This window comes from Phyllobates terribilis, unplaced genomic scaffold, assembly GCF_046119375.1.
Source record: "Phyllobates terribilis strain yellow unplaced genomic scaffold, ASM4611937v1 Scaffold_13__5_contigs__length_258822181, whole genome shotgun sequence".
Lineage (NCBI taxonomy): Eukaryota > Metazoa > Chordata > Amphibia > Anura > Dendrobatidae > Phyllobates > Phyllobates terribilis.
The window spans coordinates 245,120,359-245,142,001 of NW_027362773.1; the positions used below are offsets into that span (position 1 = coordinate 245,120,359).

The 21,643-nt window shown below is 43.0% G+C and overlaps 1 protein-coding gene across 1 annotated transcript in view; it reads right to left on the bottom strand.

Annotated features, from left to right (window-relative positions):
• CUNH16orf78 (chromosome unknown C16orf78 homolog) overlaps positions 1 to 21,643 on the bottom strand; it is a 239,201-nt gene that overhangs the window by 83,863 nt on the left and 133,695 nt on the right. The window contains exon 3 of the mRNA XM_073657952.1: positions 1,286 to 1,435. Within this exon, the coding sequence (XP_073514053.1) occupies positions 1,286 to 1,405 (120 nt within the window). The 5' untranslated portion in view covers positions 1,406 to 1,435. The remainder of the gene's footprint in view (positions 1 to 1,285; positions 1,436 to 21,643) is intronic.

A 21,643-nucleotide genomic window follows, 5' to 3' on the forward strand; every position in this document is an offset into this window, starting at 1 on the left:
GGAAGAAGGTGAAGAAGAAGAAGATGAATAAGGTGAAGAAGAAGTTGATGAAAAAGATGCTGCTGCTGAGGATGATGAAGGAGAAAGTGTGGGAGAAGTAAAAAGAAGGTGAAGAGCATGGAAGTAGTGAAACATAAATATCTGACAAAATATAAAAAAGCTTAACATAGTCAATATCTTTGTAACTCCGAACGTCTTAAAAAAAATATTAATTCCTGCTATTCCATTTGATTGGGCTAAACCTCTATGCCTTTAATGTCTCCTCCACCTCCCCCAATACATTCTACATTATTCTTAGTTGTTTTCCTTCATGTAGAATTAACCTACAAGGAAAGAAAGGGTTTATTTTCATTCCGATAATTGTGTCCCATTGACTTGCATTGGTTTCCGGTATCGGAATCGGCGATATCCGATATTTTTTGGGTATCGGTCCGATCCAATCCGATCCGATATTTCCTGATATCGGAAGGTATCGCTCAACACTAGTCCTTTAGTATCACTGCCATACTGCATTAGTAAACCAGTCCTTTAATATCACTGCCATACTGCATTAGTAAACAAGTCCTTTATTATCACTGCTATACTGCATTATTAAACCAGTCCTCTAATATCACTGCCTTACTGCATTAGTAAACCAGCCCTTTAGTATCACTGCTATACTGCATTAGTAAACCAGTCCTTTAGTATCACTGCTATACAGCATTAGTAAACCAGCCTTTAGTATCACTGCTATACTGCATTAGTAAACCAGTCCTTTAGTATCACAGCCTTCATTTATTTAGTAAACCAGTTTTTTAGTATCACTGCCATACTGCATTAGTAAACCAGTCCTTTAATATCACTGCTATACTGCATTATTAAACCAGTCCTTTAATATCACTGCTATACTGCATTAGTAAACCAGTCCTTTAGTATCACTGACATACTTCATTATTAAACCAGTCCTTTAATATCACTGCCATACTGCATTAGTAATCCAGCCCTTTAGTATCACTGCCATACTGCATTAGTAAACCAACCCTTTAGTATCACTGCCATACTGCATTAGTAAACCAGCCCTTTAGTATCACTGCCATACTGCATTAGTAAACCAGCCCTTTAGTATCACTGCCATACTGCATTAGTAAACCAGCCCTTTAGTATCAATCCCATACTGCATTAGTAAACCAGCCCTTTGGTATCACAGCCTTTTTGCATTAGTAAACCATCCATTTAATTTCTACAAGTGAGGGAGTCCACTGATATCCGTGATTCTTGACATTTTTATGTAACTTGATTATGGTACCTTATAAATATTTTTGTAAAGTCTGGAGTTTGAAACATTTGAGGTATCTGCAAGTTCTGCAAGGTTTTTCTTTATCTTCCTCTCTTCACGCTTCAGTAAACTATCATTGTATGACTTCATGGATTCTAGACAGTGACTGAGTTTCTTAAACTGGAAAACAAATCTCTGAATTAGCATTAGGTGTTCTCACGTGGTAAAGCAGTTTCTTAGAGTTGTTTTTTTCTTACTTAAATGTATTCAATTGTAACTAAAAATAATTTTTGCATTTGCGTTTCATTAAAAATTTTGCACTGTTTGCCACCTACAGCCACTGTATTACCCTGTCTTTTGTAGTTCCCAGAATGAGTTAACCTCATTATCTTTATCCCTAAAAGGGTACAACCCTTTTAAATTAGACTGTTGTGATTTATTATTAAGACGTGCCTGATCAGTGTGGGTACAGTTGCTGGGACCTTGAAGGTAGTATAGTAACTAGATTTGGTCCATATTTCTGTAGTTTAATGAAGATTTGATTAGGCAAGTAGGAACTCTCAGAAAACCTGTAACAGGGCCCCACATACCATGCACTATTGGTAATATTGCTGTCTTAATTGGCAGGTTCCCTTTAAACAATGATGGCATATCCTTTAAGGGGTTGTCCAGACTTGGGGTTCAAGTATGCAGTCTAATTGATTGCAAACTTGTGAATCCTGACAGCCGGCACAGTGCTCACTGTCAGGTTTTGCTTGTAACGGAGCCATGAGCCGGTGGTCATGTGCCCACAAGTATGTGGTTTGCAATCTTCCAGCCATATTCTGACTAGACGTGTCCAGCCTCACTCAGTTCACTTATATTAAGTGAGGCTACGCATGTCTAGTTGGCACGTGACCGAATGTATGGAAATCGCATACTTGCTGATGCCGACACTGGAGAATCCTGACAGTGCACACACTGCTTACTGTGAAGATTCATTAGTCTGCAGTCACACAGAGCATGTATGTACATTGGCACACCCACTGTATGGAGGCTCAGGAATAAAACAGCTGGCACCCAAGTCTATTTGCTGTCCTCTTACCTAGCTCCAATTGCAGCAGTTTAACTCCTTAAATATCGCTGTTAGTATTGCCTGTGCCCCCTTAAGCTGATGGATACAGGAGGGGAGTCACTTTTGTGACACACACTCCCCCAGGCAATACGTAGGGTGCCGATGACGTTACATGGAGAGCTGTTTTTTTTATTCATTCCCTTTTGTGATACATACTATGTTTTCATCACTTCTGATTGCATTTCTTTTGTGGTGTTGCGGCGACTGAAATACAACAATTCTTTTTACAGCATTTATATATCAGGGTAATTAATTATATATTATGATAGATTGAACTTTTATGGATGAGGTGATATCAAACATGAATATTTTTTATTTTTAACTGGGGAAAATGGGGTGATTCAAATGTCTTTTTTTCTATTTTTTTTAAACCTTTTTTTCTACTTTTTACTTTATTTTTCAGTCACCTTAAGGGATTTAAACTTGCAATCCATTGATACTGTCGTAATTCAGTATACAGCAAAAATCAGTGTCTCCTATGATGTCCAACCTATAGCTGGATGTCATAGGAAAGATAACATGACGGGCATGGCCCTTGGCTGTTATAGTAACCCATTGGATCGCCGCAGTCACAGTAGTGTTGGGGGGGACTGATGAGCATATTAAGAAACGCCTGGGTCGAATTGTGCCGCTTAAATGCTTGATGTCAGCATTTAAAGGTTAACAGCAACAGCACTGATCACTGCTTTTTAAGGCAGATGCCAACCATGTAAAGTAGCCAACATCTGCCCTGTGTGGAGTGGGCTCAGGAGCAGATCCTGCTCCAAACACCTGACGTCCTAGATGACATAATAGTATATCGCAAAGTGTCAAAGGGTCAATATAGACATATCCATAACTATCCAGTCTATTACAAATAATACAATATGTATCTCATATGTAGAATGAAGAAAATAAATAAATAAATAAATGGCAGAATTACCCATGCTCCCCACATAAAGTATGATGCCCTGAAAGTGCCCCCATACATAATGGTGCCCCCACCATTACCCCCTATATATTATGATGCCTTGGTAGCATAATAGCCTTAAAGTGCTCCTTATTCGTTATGATGACCGCAAATCTGGGAATGTCTGACGGATTTGTTATTGTTGGGAGGAACGGGTGGTCTTTTGAATGATATAGATGTGGCGCCCCTGAGGGTTCGACCGCCACAGGGATGCTGCACTTCTCTAATGGAGTGTAGTGTTCCTCCTCTGAGGTAAGAACAGCGTGATGGTCGGGACCCAACCCTTGCATCCAACGCCACATTTCTCCACCAGAGGGGGCCAGAATGCACTAGGTGCTGCCCTCCTGGTTAGAAGGAGACTGGGGAACCAAGAGTTAGGGGAACCAGTTAGTGGGTGAGGGTGGAGGACTTACAATTTAGTGACACTTTAAAATTCATATTTAATAAAAAGCCATCTTGGTTCTTGGTCCTTGTAGTTTAGTTCTTTGACGGTCCTGGTTAGTTAACTTGCCTGGCTGTCATGTACTGTGATCTCCTACCCTGAAAGTGGATCCTGTGTGGACCTGTAGCGGATGGGGACACAGCCCTCGTACCCCGGCCTTGGGACGAAGGGCAGGTTGCAGACAAGGAATGTCTCAACCTGGTCAAGGACCACGACCAAGAAGGCCCGGAGCTTAGGAGTGTAGCTCCACAGCAAATGGATCCCGGGGAGGATGCAGATGGAGCGGCGTACGCCACCTGTCCTCACCACCTGATATATTCAGAGGGAGTCCGGCTGCAAGAGGGGTACCGGCCCCCGACACCTGACCTTGCTACTCTATGTCCTGGTCAGGAAAGCCCGGTAGGCCCTGAGGATCCCACCGGGTATCGGAAGGAGCGGAGCTGCCACCCGTGCCCTTTTTCTGAGAAGAGCTCAGAGGGAGACCCGGCCTATTCTCACACACAGACAGGAGAGGATACGGTCTGTAGTTCAGTAACACTCTGGTGTGGGGTCCCGATTGAATGCTGGACTTGCTCGGAGGTTGTCGGACCACCGTCCCTGGTGACCGCAGGACTCCGCGGGGAGCACGGAGTCGCCTTCCTACTGCCATCTCTAATGTGAGTAAAGCCTTGGAAGTTCACCCCTATGGCCTCCGGACTGTTTATTCTGCTTTTGTATTATTGTTAAGAACAAAATTTAATTGTCAATGTTATGCTTGTGTTAGTAAATATAATTTTATATATACATCAAAATAAATGTTATTTTCTGTCCACCTACTTTTGGACCACCCTGTATATATATATATATATATATATATTTATATATATTTATATATATTTATTTATACACACATATGTGACTATTCACATCTCTCAAGGAGGATTTACTAATCTTGACCTTTACTATTCCCATCTGGAGATCTGCCGGATTTCATTTTTGGACGCATCATCAGTAAATGGACAATTTCTGCTCATCTACCTGAATGGATTCTCTATTGTTAGAAACTCGTACTGTCTTTGCCCTGTTGCTCTGTAACCCATCCGTCACTGCGCGGCTCATGTTCATCCCGTCTGCACAGGACTTATCTCAAGTGGATGGAAGATCATCGGATCCTACATTCATACTCGTGGATACCATGGTGGTTGACAACCAAGCTCTCCTCTGCTCTTCGTTGCTAGGAATGTGCTGTGATACCATGGCAACAAGTATGGAGATACAGAGAACTGTGCCATCAAAAAGAGAAAATATCTATCTATCCATATATTTATCTATTATCTATCCATCTATCTATCCAGTATATCCATATATTTATCTATCCATCTATCTATATATCCATATATTTATCTATCCATCTATCTATCTATATATCCATATATTTATCTATCCATCTACCTATATATCCATATATTTATCTATCCATCTATCTATCCATCTACCTATCTATTTATCTATCCATCTATCTATCCATATATCCATATTTTTATCTATCCATCTATCTATCTATCTATATATCCATATATTTATCTATCCACCTATCTATCTATATATCCATATATTTTTCTATCCATCTATCTATATATCCATATATTTTTCTATCCATCTATCTATCTATATATCCATATATTTATCTATCCATCTATCTATCCATATATCTATCTATCTATATATCCATATATTTTTCTATCCATCTATCTATATATCCATATATTTTTCTATCCATCTATCTATCTATCTATCTATCTATCTATATATCCATATATTTATCTATCCATCTATCTATCCATCTATCTATGTATCTATCTATGTATGTATCTATCTATCATCTATCTATCTCATATATATCTATCTATCCATCTATCTATCTATCCATCTATACATCTATCTAGCTATCCATCTATCTTGTCCTCAGAAGCATAGGTGACTCTTGGTCTTCCTTTCCTGGGGCGGTCCTCATGTGAGCCAGTTTCTTTGTAGCGCTTGATGGTTTTTGCAACTGCACTTGGGGACACTTTCAAAGTTTGCCCAATTTTTCGCACTGACTGACCTTCATTTCTTAAAGTAATGATGGCCACTCGTTTTTCTTTACTTAGCTGCTTTTTTCTTGCCACAATACAAATTCTAACAGTCTATTCAGTAGGACTATCAGCTGTGTATCCACCAGACTTCTGCACAGCACAACTGATGGTCCCAACCCCATTTATAAGGCAAGAAATCCCACTTATTAAACCTGACAGGGCACACCTGTGAAGTGAAAACAATTTCCGGTGACTACCTCTTGAAGCTCATCAAGAGAATGCCAAGAGTGTGCAAAGCAGTCATCAAAGCAAAAGGTGGCTACTTTGAAGAACCTAGAATATAAGACATATTTTCAGTTGTTTCACACTTTTTTGTTAAGCATATAATTCCACATGTGTTAATTCATAGTTTTGATGCCTTCAGTGTGAATGTACAATTTTCATAGTCATGAAAATACAGAAACATCCTTAAATGAGAAGGTGTGTCCAAACTTTTGGTCTGTACTGTATGTATCTATCATTTATTATCTATCTATCTATCTATCTATCTATCTATCTATCTATCATCTATCTATCCCATATCTATCTATCTATCTATCTATTTATCCATCTATCTATCTATCTATCTATCTATTCATCTATCTATGTATCTATCTCATATCTATCTATCATCTATCTATCCATCTATCTATGTATCTATCTATGTATCTATGTATCTATCTATCTATCTATTAATCTATCTATTTATCTATCTCATATCTATCTATCATCTATCTATCCATCTATCTATGTATCTATGTATCTATGTATCTATCTATCTATCTATTAATCTATCTATGTATCTATCTCATATCTATCTATCCATCTATCTATCTATCTATCTACAGTATCTATCGATACATATATGGTATATACAGAATAATAATATATGTTTTCTGAATAATAATGTTATATATAACCAGTGTTGGGCTGGAGTGCCAGGGGTCCGTCAGTTAAATTCATTCGGGGGCCCACTCTACAGGTACATGTAAATATCACCGCCGGCAGGCCACATGTGCTCCTTTGGCTGTTCCTGTCCAACCTAAGGACTGGAAAAGACATAAAACTGGAAATGGTGTTTTTTTTTTTTTTACTATGTTCACATAGAATTTTTTCTTTATAATCTGCATGGTAATTTTTATGTATCTTCAAACTCCGATCATTTCTCTTACAATACAAAGCCTCCAGCTGCCATGTTAATGAAACAATGAAAAAGTTCTGTCTGCTAAAATGGCTAGTCATTAAAGAAGTTCTATGAACTGCTAGAAAAAAAAATCTCTGGTATAATGCATATCATTATTTTCATCATATGATTTAAAAAACACCAGTCTCCAGTGTATCATGTGCTTCTTTTTGCATTTTACTTACCTGTTTGCCAGATCTCTTCACTTCCGGTGGATGGGCATCAGCTTATCCCATGTGACCACAAAGTAGCTGCATCTCCCCCTCTATTCCACATGCCCCATTTTTCTTCTCATTATCACATATTGGATACAATGACCGGAGCATTTTCTGTTTTTGCGTTTTCTTTTTTTGCTCCCCTTTTTCCAGAGGCAGAACTTTTTTATTTTTCGGTCAATATGGCCGTGTGAGGGCTTATTTTTTGCAGGACAAGTTGTACTTTTAAACACCATCACTGGTTTTACCATATTGTGTACTGGAAAACGGGGAAAAAATTCCAAGTGCATTGAAATTGCAAAAAAATGCAATTCCACAGTTGTTTTTTTTTTTTTTTTTTAACCACGTTCACTGAATGGTAAAACTGACCTGCCATTATTATTCCGCAGGTCATTACGAGTTCGTAGACACCAAACATGTATAGGTTCTTTTTTATTTAAGTGGTGAAAAAAAATTCCAAAGTTTGCTAATAAAAAAGAATGGCACCATTTTCTGAGACCTGTAGCGTCTCCATTTTTCGGGATCTGGAGCCAGGTGAGGGCTTATTTTTTGAACGCCAAGCTGAAGTTTTTATTGATACCATTTTGGGGTAGATCCGATGTTTTGATCGCCTATTATTGCATTTTGTCAGCTGTAATAATCACCGCCGGAGCCCCCGATGAACTGGCCTTTCCGATGTGGTGCGTACTATTACTGACCATGTCGGAAAGGGGTTAAAAATAGTGTAAAAACCAGGATACTATTTTAATTTATGTATATTGCAAATACACTTCTTTGATATGATCTATAATACTTTCTGTGGAGCAACCCCTTTAAAGGGGTTATCCAGGGCAATATTGTTTTTTACCATGGGCCTAAGAACCACCTGCCTGTTGTGCCAGGTGCAGATTTCTGCCAGCAAATAGTGGTCACAGTCCGCTCCTGTAGCTTCCGCTGACGTCATGTGAACAGAGCAGCTGCTTCTCTTCTGCTCTGCTCTGTTGATGGAGCGTGACTGCCGATGTCATGCTGATTGACAGTCGGCTCCCTGCTGCATAACTATGGGGAGCCGGCTGTCAATCAGCTTAATGTCGACAGAGACGCAAGGAAGAGCAAGAGCTGCTCTGTTAATGAGAAGCAGCTGAATCGACCACAGGAGCAGATAGAATAGGTATGTAGTTGCTAACTAGTTAACAACCAGGAAAACCAAAAGATCAAAAAATGGAGTGAACAAAAATCACCAAACAAGAAAAATGAATAAAAATCACCTTTTATTAGATAAAAATGTAAAAATTAATCACTGATAAATGTATACAGCCAGGTCTAGTGAGGAGGAAATAATTGGGGGAACATCACAGTCCAATGCAAAACACGTAGTTGATAACAGCAAACACCGTATAGGTCAATCCCAGTTATGAACAATTAAGGATAGACAAAATTATATAAAGTAATATAGATGATAAAGTGACAGTGGTCTAAAGTGACATGTGCTGCTCAGTATATGATGTAGTGCTTACTTGTAATGAGGGAGGATTGGATGAGCCTACCACAGCTGCCCGACGCGCGTTATGCTTTCTCAAGGGGAGGGGCCAACAGGTACCTGCCTGGCTCATAGTAAAAAATTATTTAATCCTGCATAAGCCCTTTGTGCCTGCTTATTAAAAGGATTTTTCCACCACTGTGATCTTGATGAATTATCCTCATCAGTTGCTGGATGTGAGTGGTGTACGGAGCAGAACACCACCGCTCCGTCACACTGGTTAGTGGCCGCTGCTCGGTACTGCAGATCAGCTACTGCTATGTGAATATTTTTTATCACTGCAGACCAGTTTGAAGCATTTACATGTTGTAAATTGTGTTTCGCTCTTGGGTTTGATTCCTTTAAAATGACTTTACTTGTATGGAAAAAAATACAGAAGGGCAATTTGACCTTGCACAAAGTAGGGAAACCTCAGCAGTACTCGTATAGATGTGTGATTCATTATCAGAGAGGTACTGCATTGTCAGGCTGGTGGACAAGCTGACCCAGGTGGCAGTCCTTAGATTCTTGTCTAACACAAGCAAAAATGTCCAGACAGAGTGCTGAATCCTCATGTCATAGGGGAACTCTTCTTCTCTCCAAGTGTCAACACATGTTTTGAAAGCAAAGTCCCAGCTGTAAATAATTAAGTTTATAAAAATGACATTAACTTTGTAGATCTGTGATGAAACTGTGCAGCGATGGTATTATTATACCAAAAAGATACATGTGCATTGTTTTATTTACAAACATTGCAATTTACCCATCAAAGTAAAGATGGAAATAAATCGATAATTTGGAGGTATTAATATCACTCTCCTGCTGGAATTTAAGTAGATAAAACTATTATACCATAGGTATGAATATTGCATTGGTTTAATATACAGTAGTCTCTCAAGGTATAATATAAAATAAGTATCTAGCCAAATAAAGCTAAAGTAGCTTTAAACAGTAAACTATATTATAGGTAGTGAAAATTCGAATTTGGCAGATTGCTCGAATTTGATCAGGAAATTTAATGCACGTCAAATTTACTTGACATAAATCGAATGTTCCTTATTATGGTCTTTCTCCTCTGCGAGCTCCTTCTCTAATTTTTGGTTCATTTTCAGGTAGTAGGTGGAGAAGAACTGCTATGACATTTCCCATACATAGCACACACCTACATCCTCTTCTTTTTCTGTAGCACACACAGAAGCAACAGCACCATAGAGAATATTATACAGCAGTACTGAGCTGTGTTGCTGTGAATCCTGCAATAAAGTAAAATACTTTTGCTGAAAGCAACAACTCAGTCTGCCTGTGTCTGGTCTTTTACTGTGCTTAGTGCTTTTCACTCCTCCCTTTCTTCCCTCTAATAGAGTTTAATAGGAGGTATAACCTGGCACCTCACTGTTCTGCCAATCTGTCTAGCTTCCAATTAGAGGGATAGCAACTGTTTTTGATGACAAATTCAAGAGTCAGGGAGAAGGGTAAGAAACTACTCATTAATGGTGATGAAAACAGATTTTTCTAAGATACATTACAATGTTTCACATATTTGGTTGTACTAAAACTTGTTGCATAAGATAAGACAACGTAGGAAACTAAGTGGTATCTCCACTAAAACACGGTCAACAATAACCCATAACAATCAACAAAGGATATGTACATCCTCAACAATCCAGAACAGTGGGGTTCTTGAGGCCTTAAGTCTTTATAGAAAGTGTTTATATAATAATTAAAATTTGGGTTATTTTATAATTTTGTCCAACGTGGAAAGCTATTAAAGTGTGAAAATCACTTTATTAGGGAGTTTGACTTCAGTCCTCTAGAAAATTGCATTTAAGTGGCTTCCAAACCTTTTCTTTTCACAGTCTATTTGCCTGCCTTCAGCTACATGTACTTTTTTGGAGTACAGATGATGGCAGTGATAGGGAAATAGGTATGAATATATTCATATAATAGAATGTATACAGCAGGGTGTATATACATTACACAGGAAATAGAGCAAGGTGTGTACATGTATATATATATACCTTATTATATACATACAGATACAAGGGAAAGCCGTGTATGCAGCAGCAGCATGCACAACAGGATAGACGTTAGCGCTACTGAATGGGGCCTCGCCCACCCATGTGACAAGTCCCGCCCACCAATATGTCAAGCCACGCCCCTATATTTTTTGACATGACATCGCAGGAAGCCAGAAATCATGCAACCAGAAGAGCAGCTCAGATTACAGCAGGATTTGAATAAGCAACATATTTAGTAAAGTGCTTATCCATGGAATTTAGTTCACATGAAAGGGACATGTAAAGTAATGGCCAACCCCTTTAATCAATGTTTTTTCCCCCTTTAAGAACGTGCTGTGGACATAATGTTATTTTGCCCAAATTTGTACTTGTCTGTTTCATGAACAGTACAATGAAGTGATGGATTGAAATCCTTGAAAACTGCGACTCTGCTTGTGTCTTTATTGTGAAAGCAACAAGTAAACCATGCATTACGTCTGTCCAAGGTCTGCTATTGTTTAGTAACCTTAAACTGTCAGAGCCTTGTCATTACAAAAAAAACAGGACATATTTTATTTCAATCGTTCCAAAACTGAATGTGACATACAGATACATTTTACACAAAATTTAATTCCTCTAACAAATTAAAATAAATGTTCTGCGCTGAACCATCTAGTGAGAAGCGATACAAGTTATAGAAATAATTAGTGCAGGTTATTAGAATCAATTTCATAGAAGATTTCTATTGTGTTCTATTAGTATGCAAATTAAAGATATGTAATTAACAGTGTACGTATATATACAGTCATGGCCAAAAGTGTTGGCACCCTTGAAATTGTTCTAGAAAATAAAATATTTCTCCTAGAAAATTATTACAATTACACATGTTTTGTTTCCTCCTGATTAGACTCAAATATATACAGTATGTAAACATAGAACCAACGCTGTGGGTATATTTATGTCTCATAATGCCATATAGAGAAAGGGGTTTTCTATATCTCCCAACATTATGAACCTATATTACTGAATAGTAAACCCCAAAATATTGCCAGTACACTTGAGATTAAGTTAAAAATATATTTTTTATTGAATTACAATTAAAGATAGAAGAAAAACAGTATATTAAATCAATTGGTGTAGGGTGAGGAATATGTGAAAGGATCACAGTGGGGCACAATCATAAAAATGCCACAGGAACATATGGGTAACTGAGTACCAGCGACCAGTGTGCTAGTATTTCATATATGTGAATACATCCTAGTAACAACGAGAGATAAAGTATCCCATAGGGCAAGTGCACACCAGGGGGATATATGGTACATATAAAGTAATAGTACCTAACCATAGAACTCTCAAACTATGTTAAAAGAATGGAGCTTACCCATGGCACAGATGTGTGTCTGACTGCAATCGTCGCCCCGACGCATGTTTCGCGTGGTGGGCTTCCTCGGGCTTCCAGTATACATAATGGTAATTTTTTAATATGAATTTTTCAATGAGCTATCTTTTAAAATGTATTGATGGTTTATGGGTACTCTCTAGGTTCTTTTTTGTTGTTGTTTGTGTGTATATATGGTATTTCCTTTTTGGAAGTGCATTGAGCTGTAGGGTGCATTGCTGCTAAAGGGAAAAAACAAACAAAAAAAAGTCTTTAAATCTTCTTAGTTAGGGAGTGTGAACGAGCTGAGTGTGACCGGAGCGTAAGTGCAAACGAAAGTAAGTGTGTGACTTGTTTTTCAGTGAAGAGGTATTTGGGAATCCTTCAGAAAATACCTGTGTGAATTGTGGTGAGTTGCTGAATTGTGACCTGCTGAGTGCTTTTCTACCTGTTTAGTTTTATTGGGTTTTTTAAAACCTATTTTCTCACTACAGTTTTACAGTTTCTTAGTTTACTACCTGTGTATTTAAGGGTTAACTACATTGTACTAAAATCCTGAGGTGTAGCTATACTCACAAGGTGTTAATTAAGGGGGGGGTCATAATTAAGGGTTTGTAAGGGGCAGCTGGTTGGGCATCCAGTCCTTTGGAAGTGCATTGAGCTGTAGGGTGCATTGCTGCAAAAGGGGAAAAAAAAACCCTCTTTAAATCTTCTTAGTTAGCGAGTGTGAATGAGCTGAGTGTGACCAGAGCGTAAGTGCAAACGAAAGTAAGTGTGTGACTTGTTTTTCAGTGACTTGGATTCAGGGAGTTTGGAAGGGAGGAATTCTGAATTGCTGTCTGTATATTATTAATTCTTTACATTTCCTTTTACTTAACATTCTGTGTAGTGCAATCCCCATTAGGAAGGAGCTCCATTATTGGCAATGCTATCCAATGTACATCTTGGCACATGTCTGCATTCCTTGAACAGCCGGTCGAGGTTGCTTACTGCTGCGTGAGATGTGAGCACGTTTTGCGTTTGGAAGTCCAGGTACTGGATCTAAATGAGCAGCTGGCAACACTGAGATCCATTGACAATATGGAAAGGAGTCTGCTGCTCACTGAACAGCTGCTCACTGGGGTAGATGAGGGGGAGGGTGGTAGTAGGGAGCTGCAGGACAGTGAGGCCGCTAGTTGGGTGACAGTTAGAAGGGAGGGTAGAGGGAAGAGTGCCAGGGAGGCTAGTCCTGATCTGGCACACCCCAATAAGTTTGCAAAGTTGGCAGATGAGGGGAGTGACGGTACAGGGGTAGCACTGCTGCAGCGAGGCATGTCCCCTGAAAGCCGGAGGAGTGTCAGCATCAGTAAAGAGGGAAATAGGAGAGCAGGGCAGGCCAGGCAGGTGCTGGTAGTGGGGGACTCAATTATTAGGGGAACAGATAGGGCAGTCTGTCACAAAGACAGGGATCGTCGAACAGTGTGCTGCCTACCTGGCGCTCGAGTCTGGCACATCGCTTATCGGGTTGACAGGTTACTGGGAGGGGATGGTGAGGACCCAGCAGTCATGGTGCACATTGGCACAAATGACAAAGTTAGAGGTAGGTGGAAAGTCCTTAAAGATGATTTCAGGGAATTAGGCTGCAAGATGAAAGTAAGGACCTCCAAGGTGGTATTCTCTGAAATACTACCAGTACCACATGCCACGCCAGAGAGGCAACGGTAGATTAGGGAGATAAATAAGTGGTTCAAGAACTGGTGTAGGAAGGAGGGATTTGGGTTCCTGGAGAACTGGGCCGACTTCTCAGTTGGCTACAGACTCTACACTAGGGACCAGCTGCACCTCAATGGGGAGGGTGCAGCTGTGCTGGGGGAGAAAATGGCTAAAAGGTTGGAGGAGTGTTTAAACTAGGGATTGGGGGGAGGGTATTCATTTTATAGGTGGGGAAGATAGTGCAGATAGTGACCTGGGCACAAATAAAGAAATTGGGGGTGGGGTTAGAACAGTCAATAAAGTAAGAAGGAATAGAGGTACAGAGAGATACATAAATTGCATGTACACTAATGCCAGAAGCCTCACCAACAAAATGGAGGAATTAGAATTAATTTTGTTGGAAAATAATTATGACATGGTAGGGATATCTGAGACGTGGCTGGATGAGAGCCATGACTGGGCAGTTAATTTACAGGGCTATAGTCTGTTCAGAAATGACCGTACAAACAAGCGAGGGGGGGTGTGTGTTTATATGTAAAATCATCCTTAAAACCCATCTTGCGGGAGGATATATGTGAATCTAATGAAAATGTAGAGTTCCTGTGGGTGGAGATAAGGGGAGGGGGAAAAAATAATAAATTATTGATAGGGGTTTGTTATAAGTCTCCAAAAATAATGGAAGCAGCGGAGAATATCCTCGTAAAGCAAATAGATGAAGCAGCGACTCAAGGAGAAGTCATTATTATGGGGGACTTCAACTACCCTGAAATACATTGGGGGACAGAAACCTGTAGTTCAAGCAAAGGTAATAGGTTTTTGACAACTATGAGAGACAATTACCTTTCACAACTGGTTCAGGACCCAACAAGAAGGGGGACACTGCTAGACCTAATATTAACCAATAGGCCAGACCGCATATCAAATATACGAGTTGGGGGTCACTTGGGTAATAGTGATCACAAAAGAATACGTTTTCATGTAACCTTTAATAAGATGTGTAGTAGAGGGGTTACAAGGACACTAAACTTCAGGAAGGCAAATTTCCAACGGTTGAGAGATGATCTTAGTGCAATAAACTGGGATGATATCCTGAGACATAAAGCTACGCAAAGCAAATGGGAGACATTTATTAGCATCCTGAATAGGACCTGTGCACAATATATAACCTATGGGAATAAACATGCTAGAAATAGGAGGAATCCACTATGGCTAAATAAAGCAGTAAGGGGCGCAATAAGTGACAAAAAGAAAGCATTTAGAGAACTAAAGCAAGTAGGTAGTGATGAGGCATTAAATAAATATAGAAAATTAAATAAATTCTGTAAAAACCAAATCAAGGCAGCAAAGATTGAGGCAGAGAGAATTATTGCCAGAGAAAATAAAAATAACCCCAAAATATTCTTTAACTACATAAATAGTAAAAAACTAAAAAATGACAGTGTTGGTCCCCTTAAAAATAGTCTGGGTGAAATGGTGGATGAGGATGAGGAAAAAGCCAATATGCTAAATGACTTTTTTTCAACCGTATTTACACAAGAAAATTGCATGACAGAAAACATGATTAGTGATGACAAAAATTCTCCATTAAATGTCACTTGCTTAACCCAGCAGGAAGTACGTCGGCGTCTAAAAATCACTAAAGTTGATAAATCCCCGGGCCCGGATGGGATACACCCGCGAGTACTGCAGGAATTAAGTAACGTCATAGATAGACCATTATTTTTAATCTTTAAAGATTCCATAATAACAGGGTCTGTACCACACGACAGGCGTATAGCAAATGTGGTGCAAATATTCAAAAAGGGGACAAAAACTGAACTTGGAAATTATAGACCAGTAAGCTTAACCTCTACTGTGGGTAAAATCCTGGAGGGTTTCCTAAGAGATGCTATACTAGAGTATCTGAAGAAGAATAACCTCATGACCCAATATCAACATGGGTTTGCGCGGGACCGTTCCTGTCAAACTAATCTGATCAGTTTTTATAAGGAGGCAAGTTCTGGACTGGACCAAGGAAATGCAGTGGATGTTGTGTATATGGACTTTTCAAAACTTTTGATATGGTTCCACACAAAATGTTGATACATAAAATGAGAACAATGGGGATAGGGGAAAATATATATATGTGGGTTAAGAATAGTGTTGAGCCACCCCCGTAGTGTTCGAGTTCGGTTCGGTTTGTCGAACACCCGTATGTTCGCCGAACTGTTCGTCGAACTGTTCATCGAACACCGTCGAACACCGTTAAAACCAATGGCAGGCAAACAAAAACACATAGAAACACATAGAAAACACATAGAAAGCACTTCAAAGGTGTCCAAAAGCTGACAAACTGCTCAGAAGACACAACTAACACATGGAAAAGTGACAAGTACATATAGTCATGCGAAAAGAAAAGAGGTGGAGGAATAAAAGGAGGGGGAGACACAGATATAGGCATGTCATGCCCTTCTAAAATCAAGAAAGGCTGGAGTAAAAATCTAAAATCAGCCTACCAACACCCAAACGTCGTGACAAGAAAATTAAAAAAAGAAATATCTTTAGGTAGAATGGCGGTTCCATTCAGAACACTTTCCTTACAAGACGTAGTGTTATCCCCGTCCCCGTTGTGAGTTGTGCCAAAAACGGAACCCAATACATTCGGACTAATCCACCATTTGTCATATCCAAGGGGCAGGTCAGTAAACGACAACATCGACGCGGACCCAAGTACAGTAGTATATACTGTACATCCTTTGACAAGGCAATCAGGCGGATCAAGAAGTTGGGAAGGGTCACCCTAATTGCCAAAACAGACATTGATGCGGCGTTCCGGTTACTTACTACCTGTGCCTCCGAATAGTGTCCACCTATTGGTCTGCTTCTGGGAAGGAGCATGTTACGGGTCTGGGAGGTGGAACCTCTGAGCTACTATACAAAGGGGCAGTCCTTGTAAGGAAGTGGGTGGCTCCCAGGGAAGGCGGGCAGGTAGTCACGGCAAGTGACAGGAACAGTCTCTGGGAAGAAGGGCAGGAGGTCACGGCAAGTAACGGGAACAGTCTCTTGACAGGCGGGTGGTCACGGCAAGTGACAGCAGGGTAAGAGTCTCTAGACAGGCAGGTGGTCACGGTAATTGACAGCAGGGTAAGAGTCTCTAGACAGGCAGGTGGTCACGGCAAGTGACAGCAGGGTAAGAGTCTCTAGACAGGCAGGTGGTCACGGCAAGTGACAGCAGGGTAAGAGTCTCTAGACAGGAAGGTGGTCACGGCAAGTGACGGTAGAGCCTCCAGGTAGGCTAGCAGGTGTGTAGCAGGTGAGTGCTCCCAGGTGAGCGGGTAAGAGTCTCTCGGCTGGCTGGCAGGTGGTCACGGCAGGTGACGGCAGAGCCTCCAGGTAGGCTAGCAGGCGTGTAGCAGGTGAGCGCTCCCAGGTGAGCGGGTAAAAGTCTCTCGGCTGGCTGGCAGGTGATCTCAGGCAGGTATCAGGCAGGTATCAGGCAGGTATCAGGCAGGAGCTTCCTGATCAGCAGGCGGACTGGTCCATAGACAGACTGGCGGATGCAGGTAGACAGACTGTCAGACCGCAGGAATGCAAGCAGGTAGACAGCGCTGAAAAGCAGACTGGCAACGGGACCTGAGGGCTGAAGCAGAGGTGAAAGGCTTTGCAACAACTTTGCTCGGGCACCTCCATTTTGGAGGAGGTGCCTTATATATGGGAGCTCCACCGGCAATTGGCCGGGGACTCCTTAGGACGGCGCGCGCGGCCCCCTTAAGAGAGAGGGAGCGCGCGCGCGCCCTAAGCACAGTGCCCGGGAAGCGGCGAGCGCTGCCAGCAGCGCGGGAAGAGGACGCCGAGGACGGAGCAGGGAGGTGAGAGGAACGGCGTCTCTGCCTAGCAGGAGGCAGGAACGCCAACGCTACAGAGCATACTATATAGATTGCTGTTTGCCCATGGGGTGCTCCAGATCCTGCTCACTATTTGAGGTGTTTAGTTGCTTCCTCGAATGGGTTGTAATGGCCGTTTCTAAGGGGGCACATATTATCCATTACCTCGACAACTTCTTATGCCTGGGCCCAAAAGATTTGCCACAGTGTGAATACACGCGGGAGTCCACCTGTGAGAAGGAGAGAGCTGAAGGGAGAGCGGACACCACAGAGCCGAGGGGTTAGATGGAGAACGGAAGAAGGAAAGAGGGCGAGGGAGGTAAGGGAGTACAGTGGAAGGCCGACCTGAGCTCCCCCACGTTCCTCCTGGGCGGGGAACAGCCCTGGGAAGAAAAGCCCCTTGCGCATCCCTTTGAGGTTACGGGCGCGAGCGGGCAGAGGGACTACGCTGGAGTGCGAAGCCGACACGGCCTGTCCGTTCCTGCCCGTGCGACCTCCGTGTCGCCGGGTTTGTGCCAGAGCCGCGGCGGACCCTGATGGCCAGCCCCCCCTCTCCCAATACTGGTGCCTGTCCGCTGGTGGGTCGAGCCCCCCCGCGGTGGGGGGGGAGTAACATCTGCAGAAGAAAGACCATCTTCCAGCCAAACTAAGATGTCTACTTCTTTTCGTGGACAATGTGATACGATCCCTTTCTTACGGACATGCCCATCGCTACAAATTCCAGATGAGGCACAAAAACAGCAGGTGCTTCAACGGATATCAAGTGCTCCTTCAAGTGGGCTCTCCTCCACCTCAACTTCAACATCACAAATACTCCAGTCCTCAGAGGTGTCACCCCAATCGCACTTGCTTCCTCACAGCTCCCAAGTCTCCAGCTGCCCGTCTGAGTATGGGGTAACACAGATGGTTGCGTCTGCACAGCTGTTTACTCATACTATAGCCAGGGAAACGGAGGTCTGCTCCAGAGCTTCTGTTAATCCAAACAAGGAAATGATCTGCACTGATGCCCAGAATCTTTATGAGTCGGATCCAGGACCAGATGAAGAAGGTTCTGAGCATAATGTAGACCCTCGTTCCCAAACTGTAACTCCTGTTGGTGGAGACAATGATGAAGACGATGATGAGACTCAAATACCTGATTGGAGCGACCATTTGACTTTTCGGTCAGGGCGGGAAGAGGTTGGCTCTGAGGACGACAGGTGTGAGAAGATACAGGGTGATGATGACGAGGTTGGAGATCCCACTTACTGTCAACCCACAGTCAGCCAGTCGATGAGGTCAGCAGAGGAGGTGGAGGAGGATGTGACTAGCCCAGGGGATGGGGATGACTCGGTACCCGGGCCTTTGCCTGGCCTTTGGGATGTCGCGGTAGTCGGCTCCCGGGCACGTACCCTGGGGTCACTCTTTAAAAGGGTGGATAATTGTTAATTTTATAAGAGTTCGTGACGCCACTTGTGGTATCTGGTGAGGAGCACCTGCGCTGCAGCAGTCCACTGAGGCCGGTGATAAGGCAGCTCGATGGTATTGCTCCCCACAGGTGGAGCTAGGCCTCAGAAAAGCGTATGCAGGGGGAATGCAGGACAGGCGAGACCCAGCTGGGTCAGAGCAAGAACGGGAACGGACACGGTAGTCACTTCAGTACCTTTTACTGGTGGAAATTCAGGCACATCCCGGAGCACTGTAGGGTGAAGGGTGCATATCAGGATCCTCCCCAATGAGCGGGTGTAGGGCCTCCTGTTTCTTGCCTCTGCGTAGTAAGTTTCTGACCTGCCTGGAGCTAGGCCTAACTTTGTCTCTGTCCTGTGCTGGCTGACCTTGTGGTAGGGCCTTGTCTTGGAGTTCACGCTCCCAGTATGTGGGGCCAAAGCGTCTCCTGGCTCTGTTACGTATCAGCACCTTAGCGATCCTGGGACTTGTAGTTCTCCAGAGATTCAGGTTATGCCTTACTGGGTCATAGAGATCCCGGTAAGCTAGGATCCGGTGTCCGGTAAATGCTTCGAGGTGAGCTGGTTAAGCTCCTCTGCCCCCTGTGTACAAACTCTCCACTCGCCTTCGGCCTACTCGGGCCCTCACTAGGCTATACACACTAATGGCAGCTTGCCGTACTTCACCGATCTTATGACGCCGGCACACCTTAAGCTCTAACTGGGCTCCCTGAATCTAGCTAGCAGGAGCCTCGTGCTCCACTGCTGAACTATTAACTGAGTTCTCTAGAGTAGACTGAGCTCCACTGCAGACTGACCTCTCTTAGGCTTCTCTACTGCAGGAACTCTTCAGAGGAACTGAACTGTCTAGCTCCACCTTCCCTATTTATATCCCTAACGGGCTCCCTCTGCTGGTCTGAGGTGGAAGATGGAGATGTGTGAATGTTTATTGGGGCCTCTTGTGGAGGATTCCATCAATGCACTCTTCTAGGATCTGTGATACCAAGCACAGCTGGGCGTCACAGATGCTATTGACGACCAGGTTAGGTTGCGCCTCCCTGGACAGAGACGGAGTACTGGAAGCACGTCAACAACTGCATCCTCAACCACAACTCTGCCTCTGACCATAAGTCGTGGTGGCTCTTCAGGTTGCATGGGCTCTAAGCCTTGCATAGCCTGGGCATTTTTACAGATCGATAAGGATGACCCAACTCGTGTTATCTGTAATATTTGTCACCAAAAGCTAAGTAGAGGCCAAAAAATCCATAGTTTGAGTACTTCATGCATGAACCGTCACATGGATATGAAGCATAAGTTGCAGTGGGAAGCTCACTGTGCTACAATGCGGCCTAGCGGGCCGGGCCAACCACCGTCTGCCCCATCTTGTGCATCCGCGGCCTCTTCATCCTCTGTGACTGGGGGGACAGCAGTCACACATGTTTTTGGACGCAGACCTGCCACCTCTTTACCCGCAACAGCCAGTGTGATTGGCAGGTCATCATTTCATTTGGAAGTGGAAACACCAGCTGGTGTTGAGCGCTCTCCGACATCGAGAGCACCACCTTTGGATCAAGGCAACCTAACATGTCCGCCTGCATCTTCCTCACAGACCGGCAGTTTGCCGGGGACACCCTACTCAACCCCGTCTAAGCACAACAGCCAGCCCTCGGTCCCTCAGATGTGGACAAGTAAAAGACCATTTCCTCCTAGCCATGACAAAGCTAAGAGGTTGAATTTCACCATCTGCAAGCTGTTGGCTACAGAAATGCTGCCTTTCCGCCTGGTGGACACAGAGGATTTTCGAGACCTTATGTCCGTCGCAGTACCCTAGTACCAGATGCCCAGTCGGCACTACTTCTCAAAGAAAGGTGTGCCTGCGCTCCACCAGCATGTCGCACACAACATCACCTCTTCTTTGAGAAACTCTGTGTGTTACAGGGTGCATTTCACCACAGACACTTGGACGAGTAGGCATGGAGAGGGGCGTTACATGTCGCTGACTGGGCACTGGGTAACTATGGTGACAGCAGGACAAGGGGCTGCTGTCCAAGTCTAGCCGTCCCCACGAGTTGTGCGTCAATCCTCTTTATCTAGAAGTTCCTCCACTGCTTCTGCCTCCTCAACCTCCTCTCGGTCCTCCACCTGCACCCAAAGCCTGTCTGGTAATGCCACCCGTTTTCTAACTGCGCAGAAGGAATCCTGCACACCTCCTTACTATGCTGACAGCAGGGCTCAACGGCATCAGGCGGTGTTTACTTTGAAATGTCTGGGAAATGTGAGTCACACAGCTGAGGAGTTGTGGTCAGCTCTGGAGACCCAGTTTCATGAATGGTTGTCTCCACTGGACCTGCAACCAGGGAAGGCCGTGTGCGACAATGCTGCAAACCTGGGTGCGGCCCTTCGCCGGGGCAATGTCACACACGTGCCTTGTATGGCTCACGTATTGAACCTGGTTGTCCAGCAATTTTTAGCCCACTATCCTGGACTAGATGGCCTTCTGCAGAGGGCACTGTCGCTGTGTGCTCACTTCCGCCGTTCGC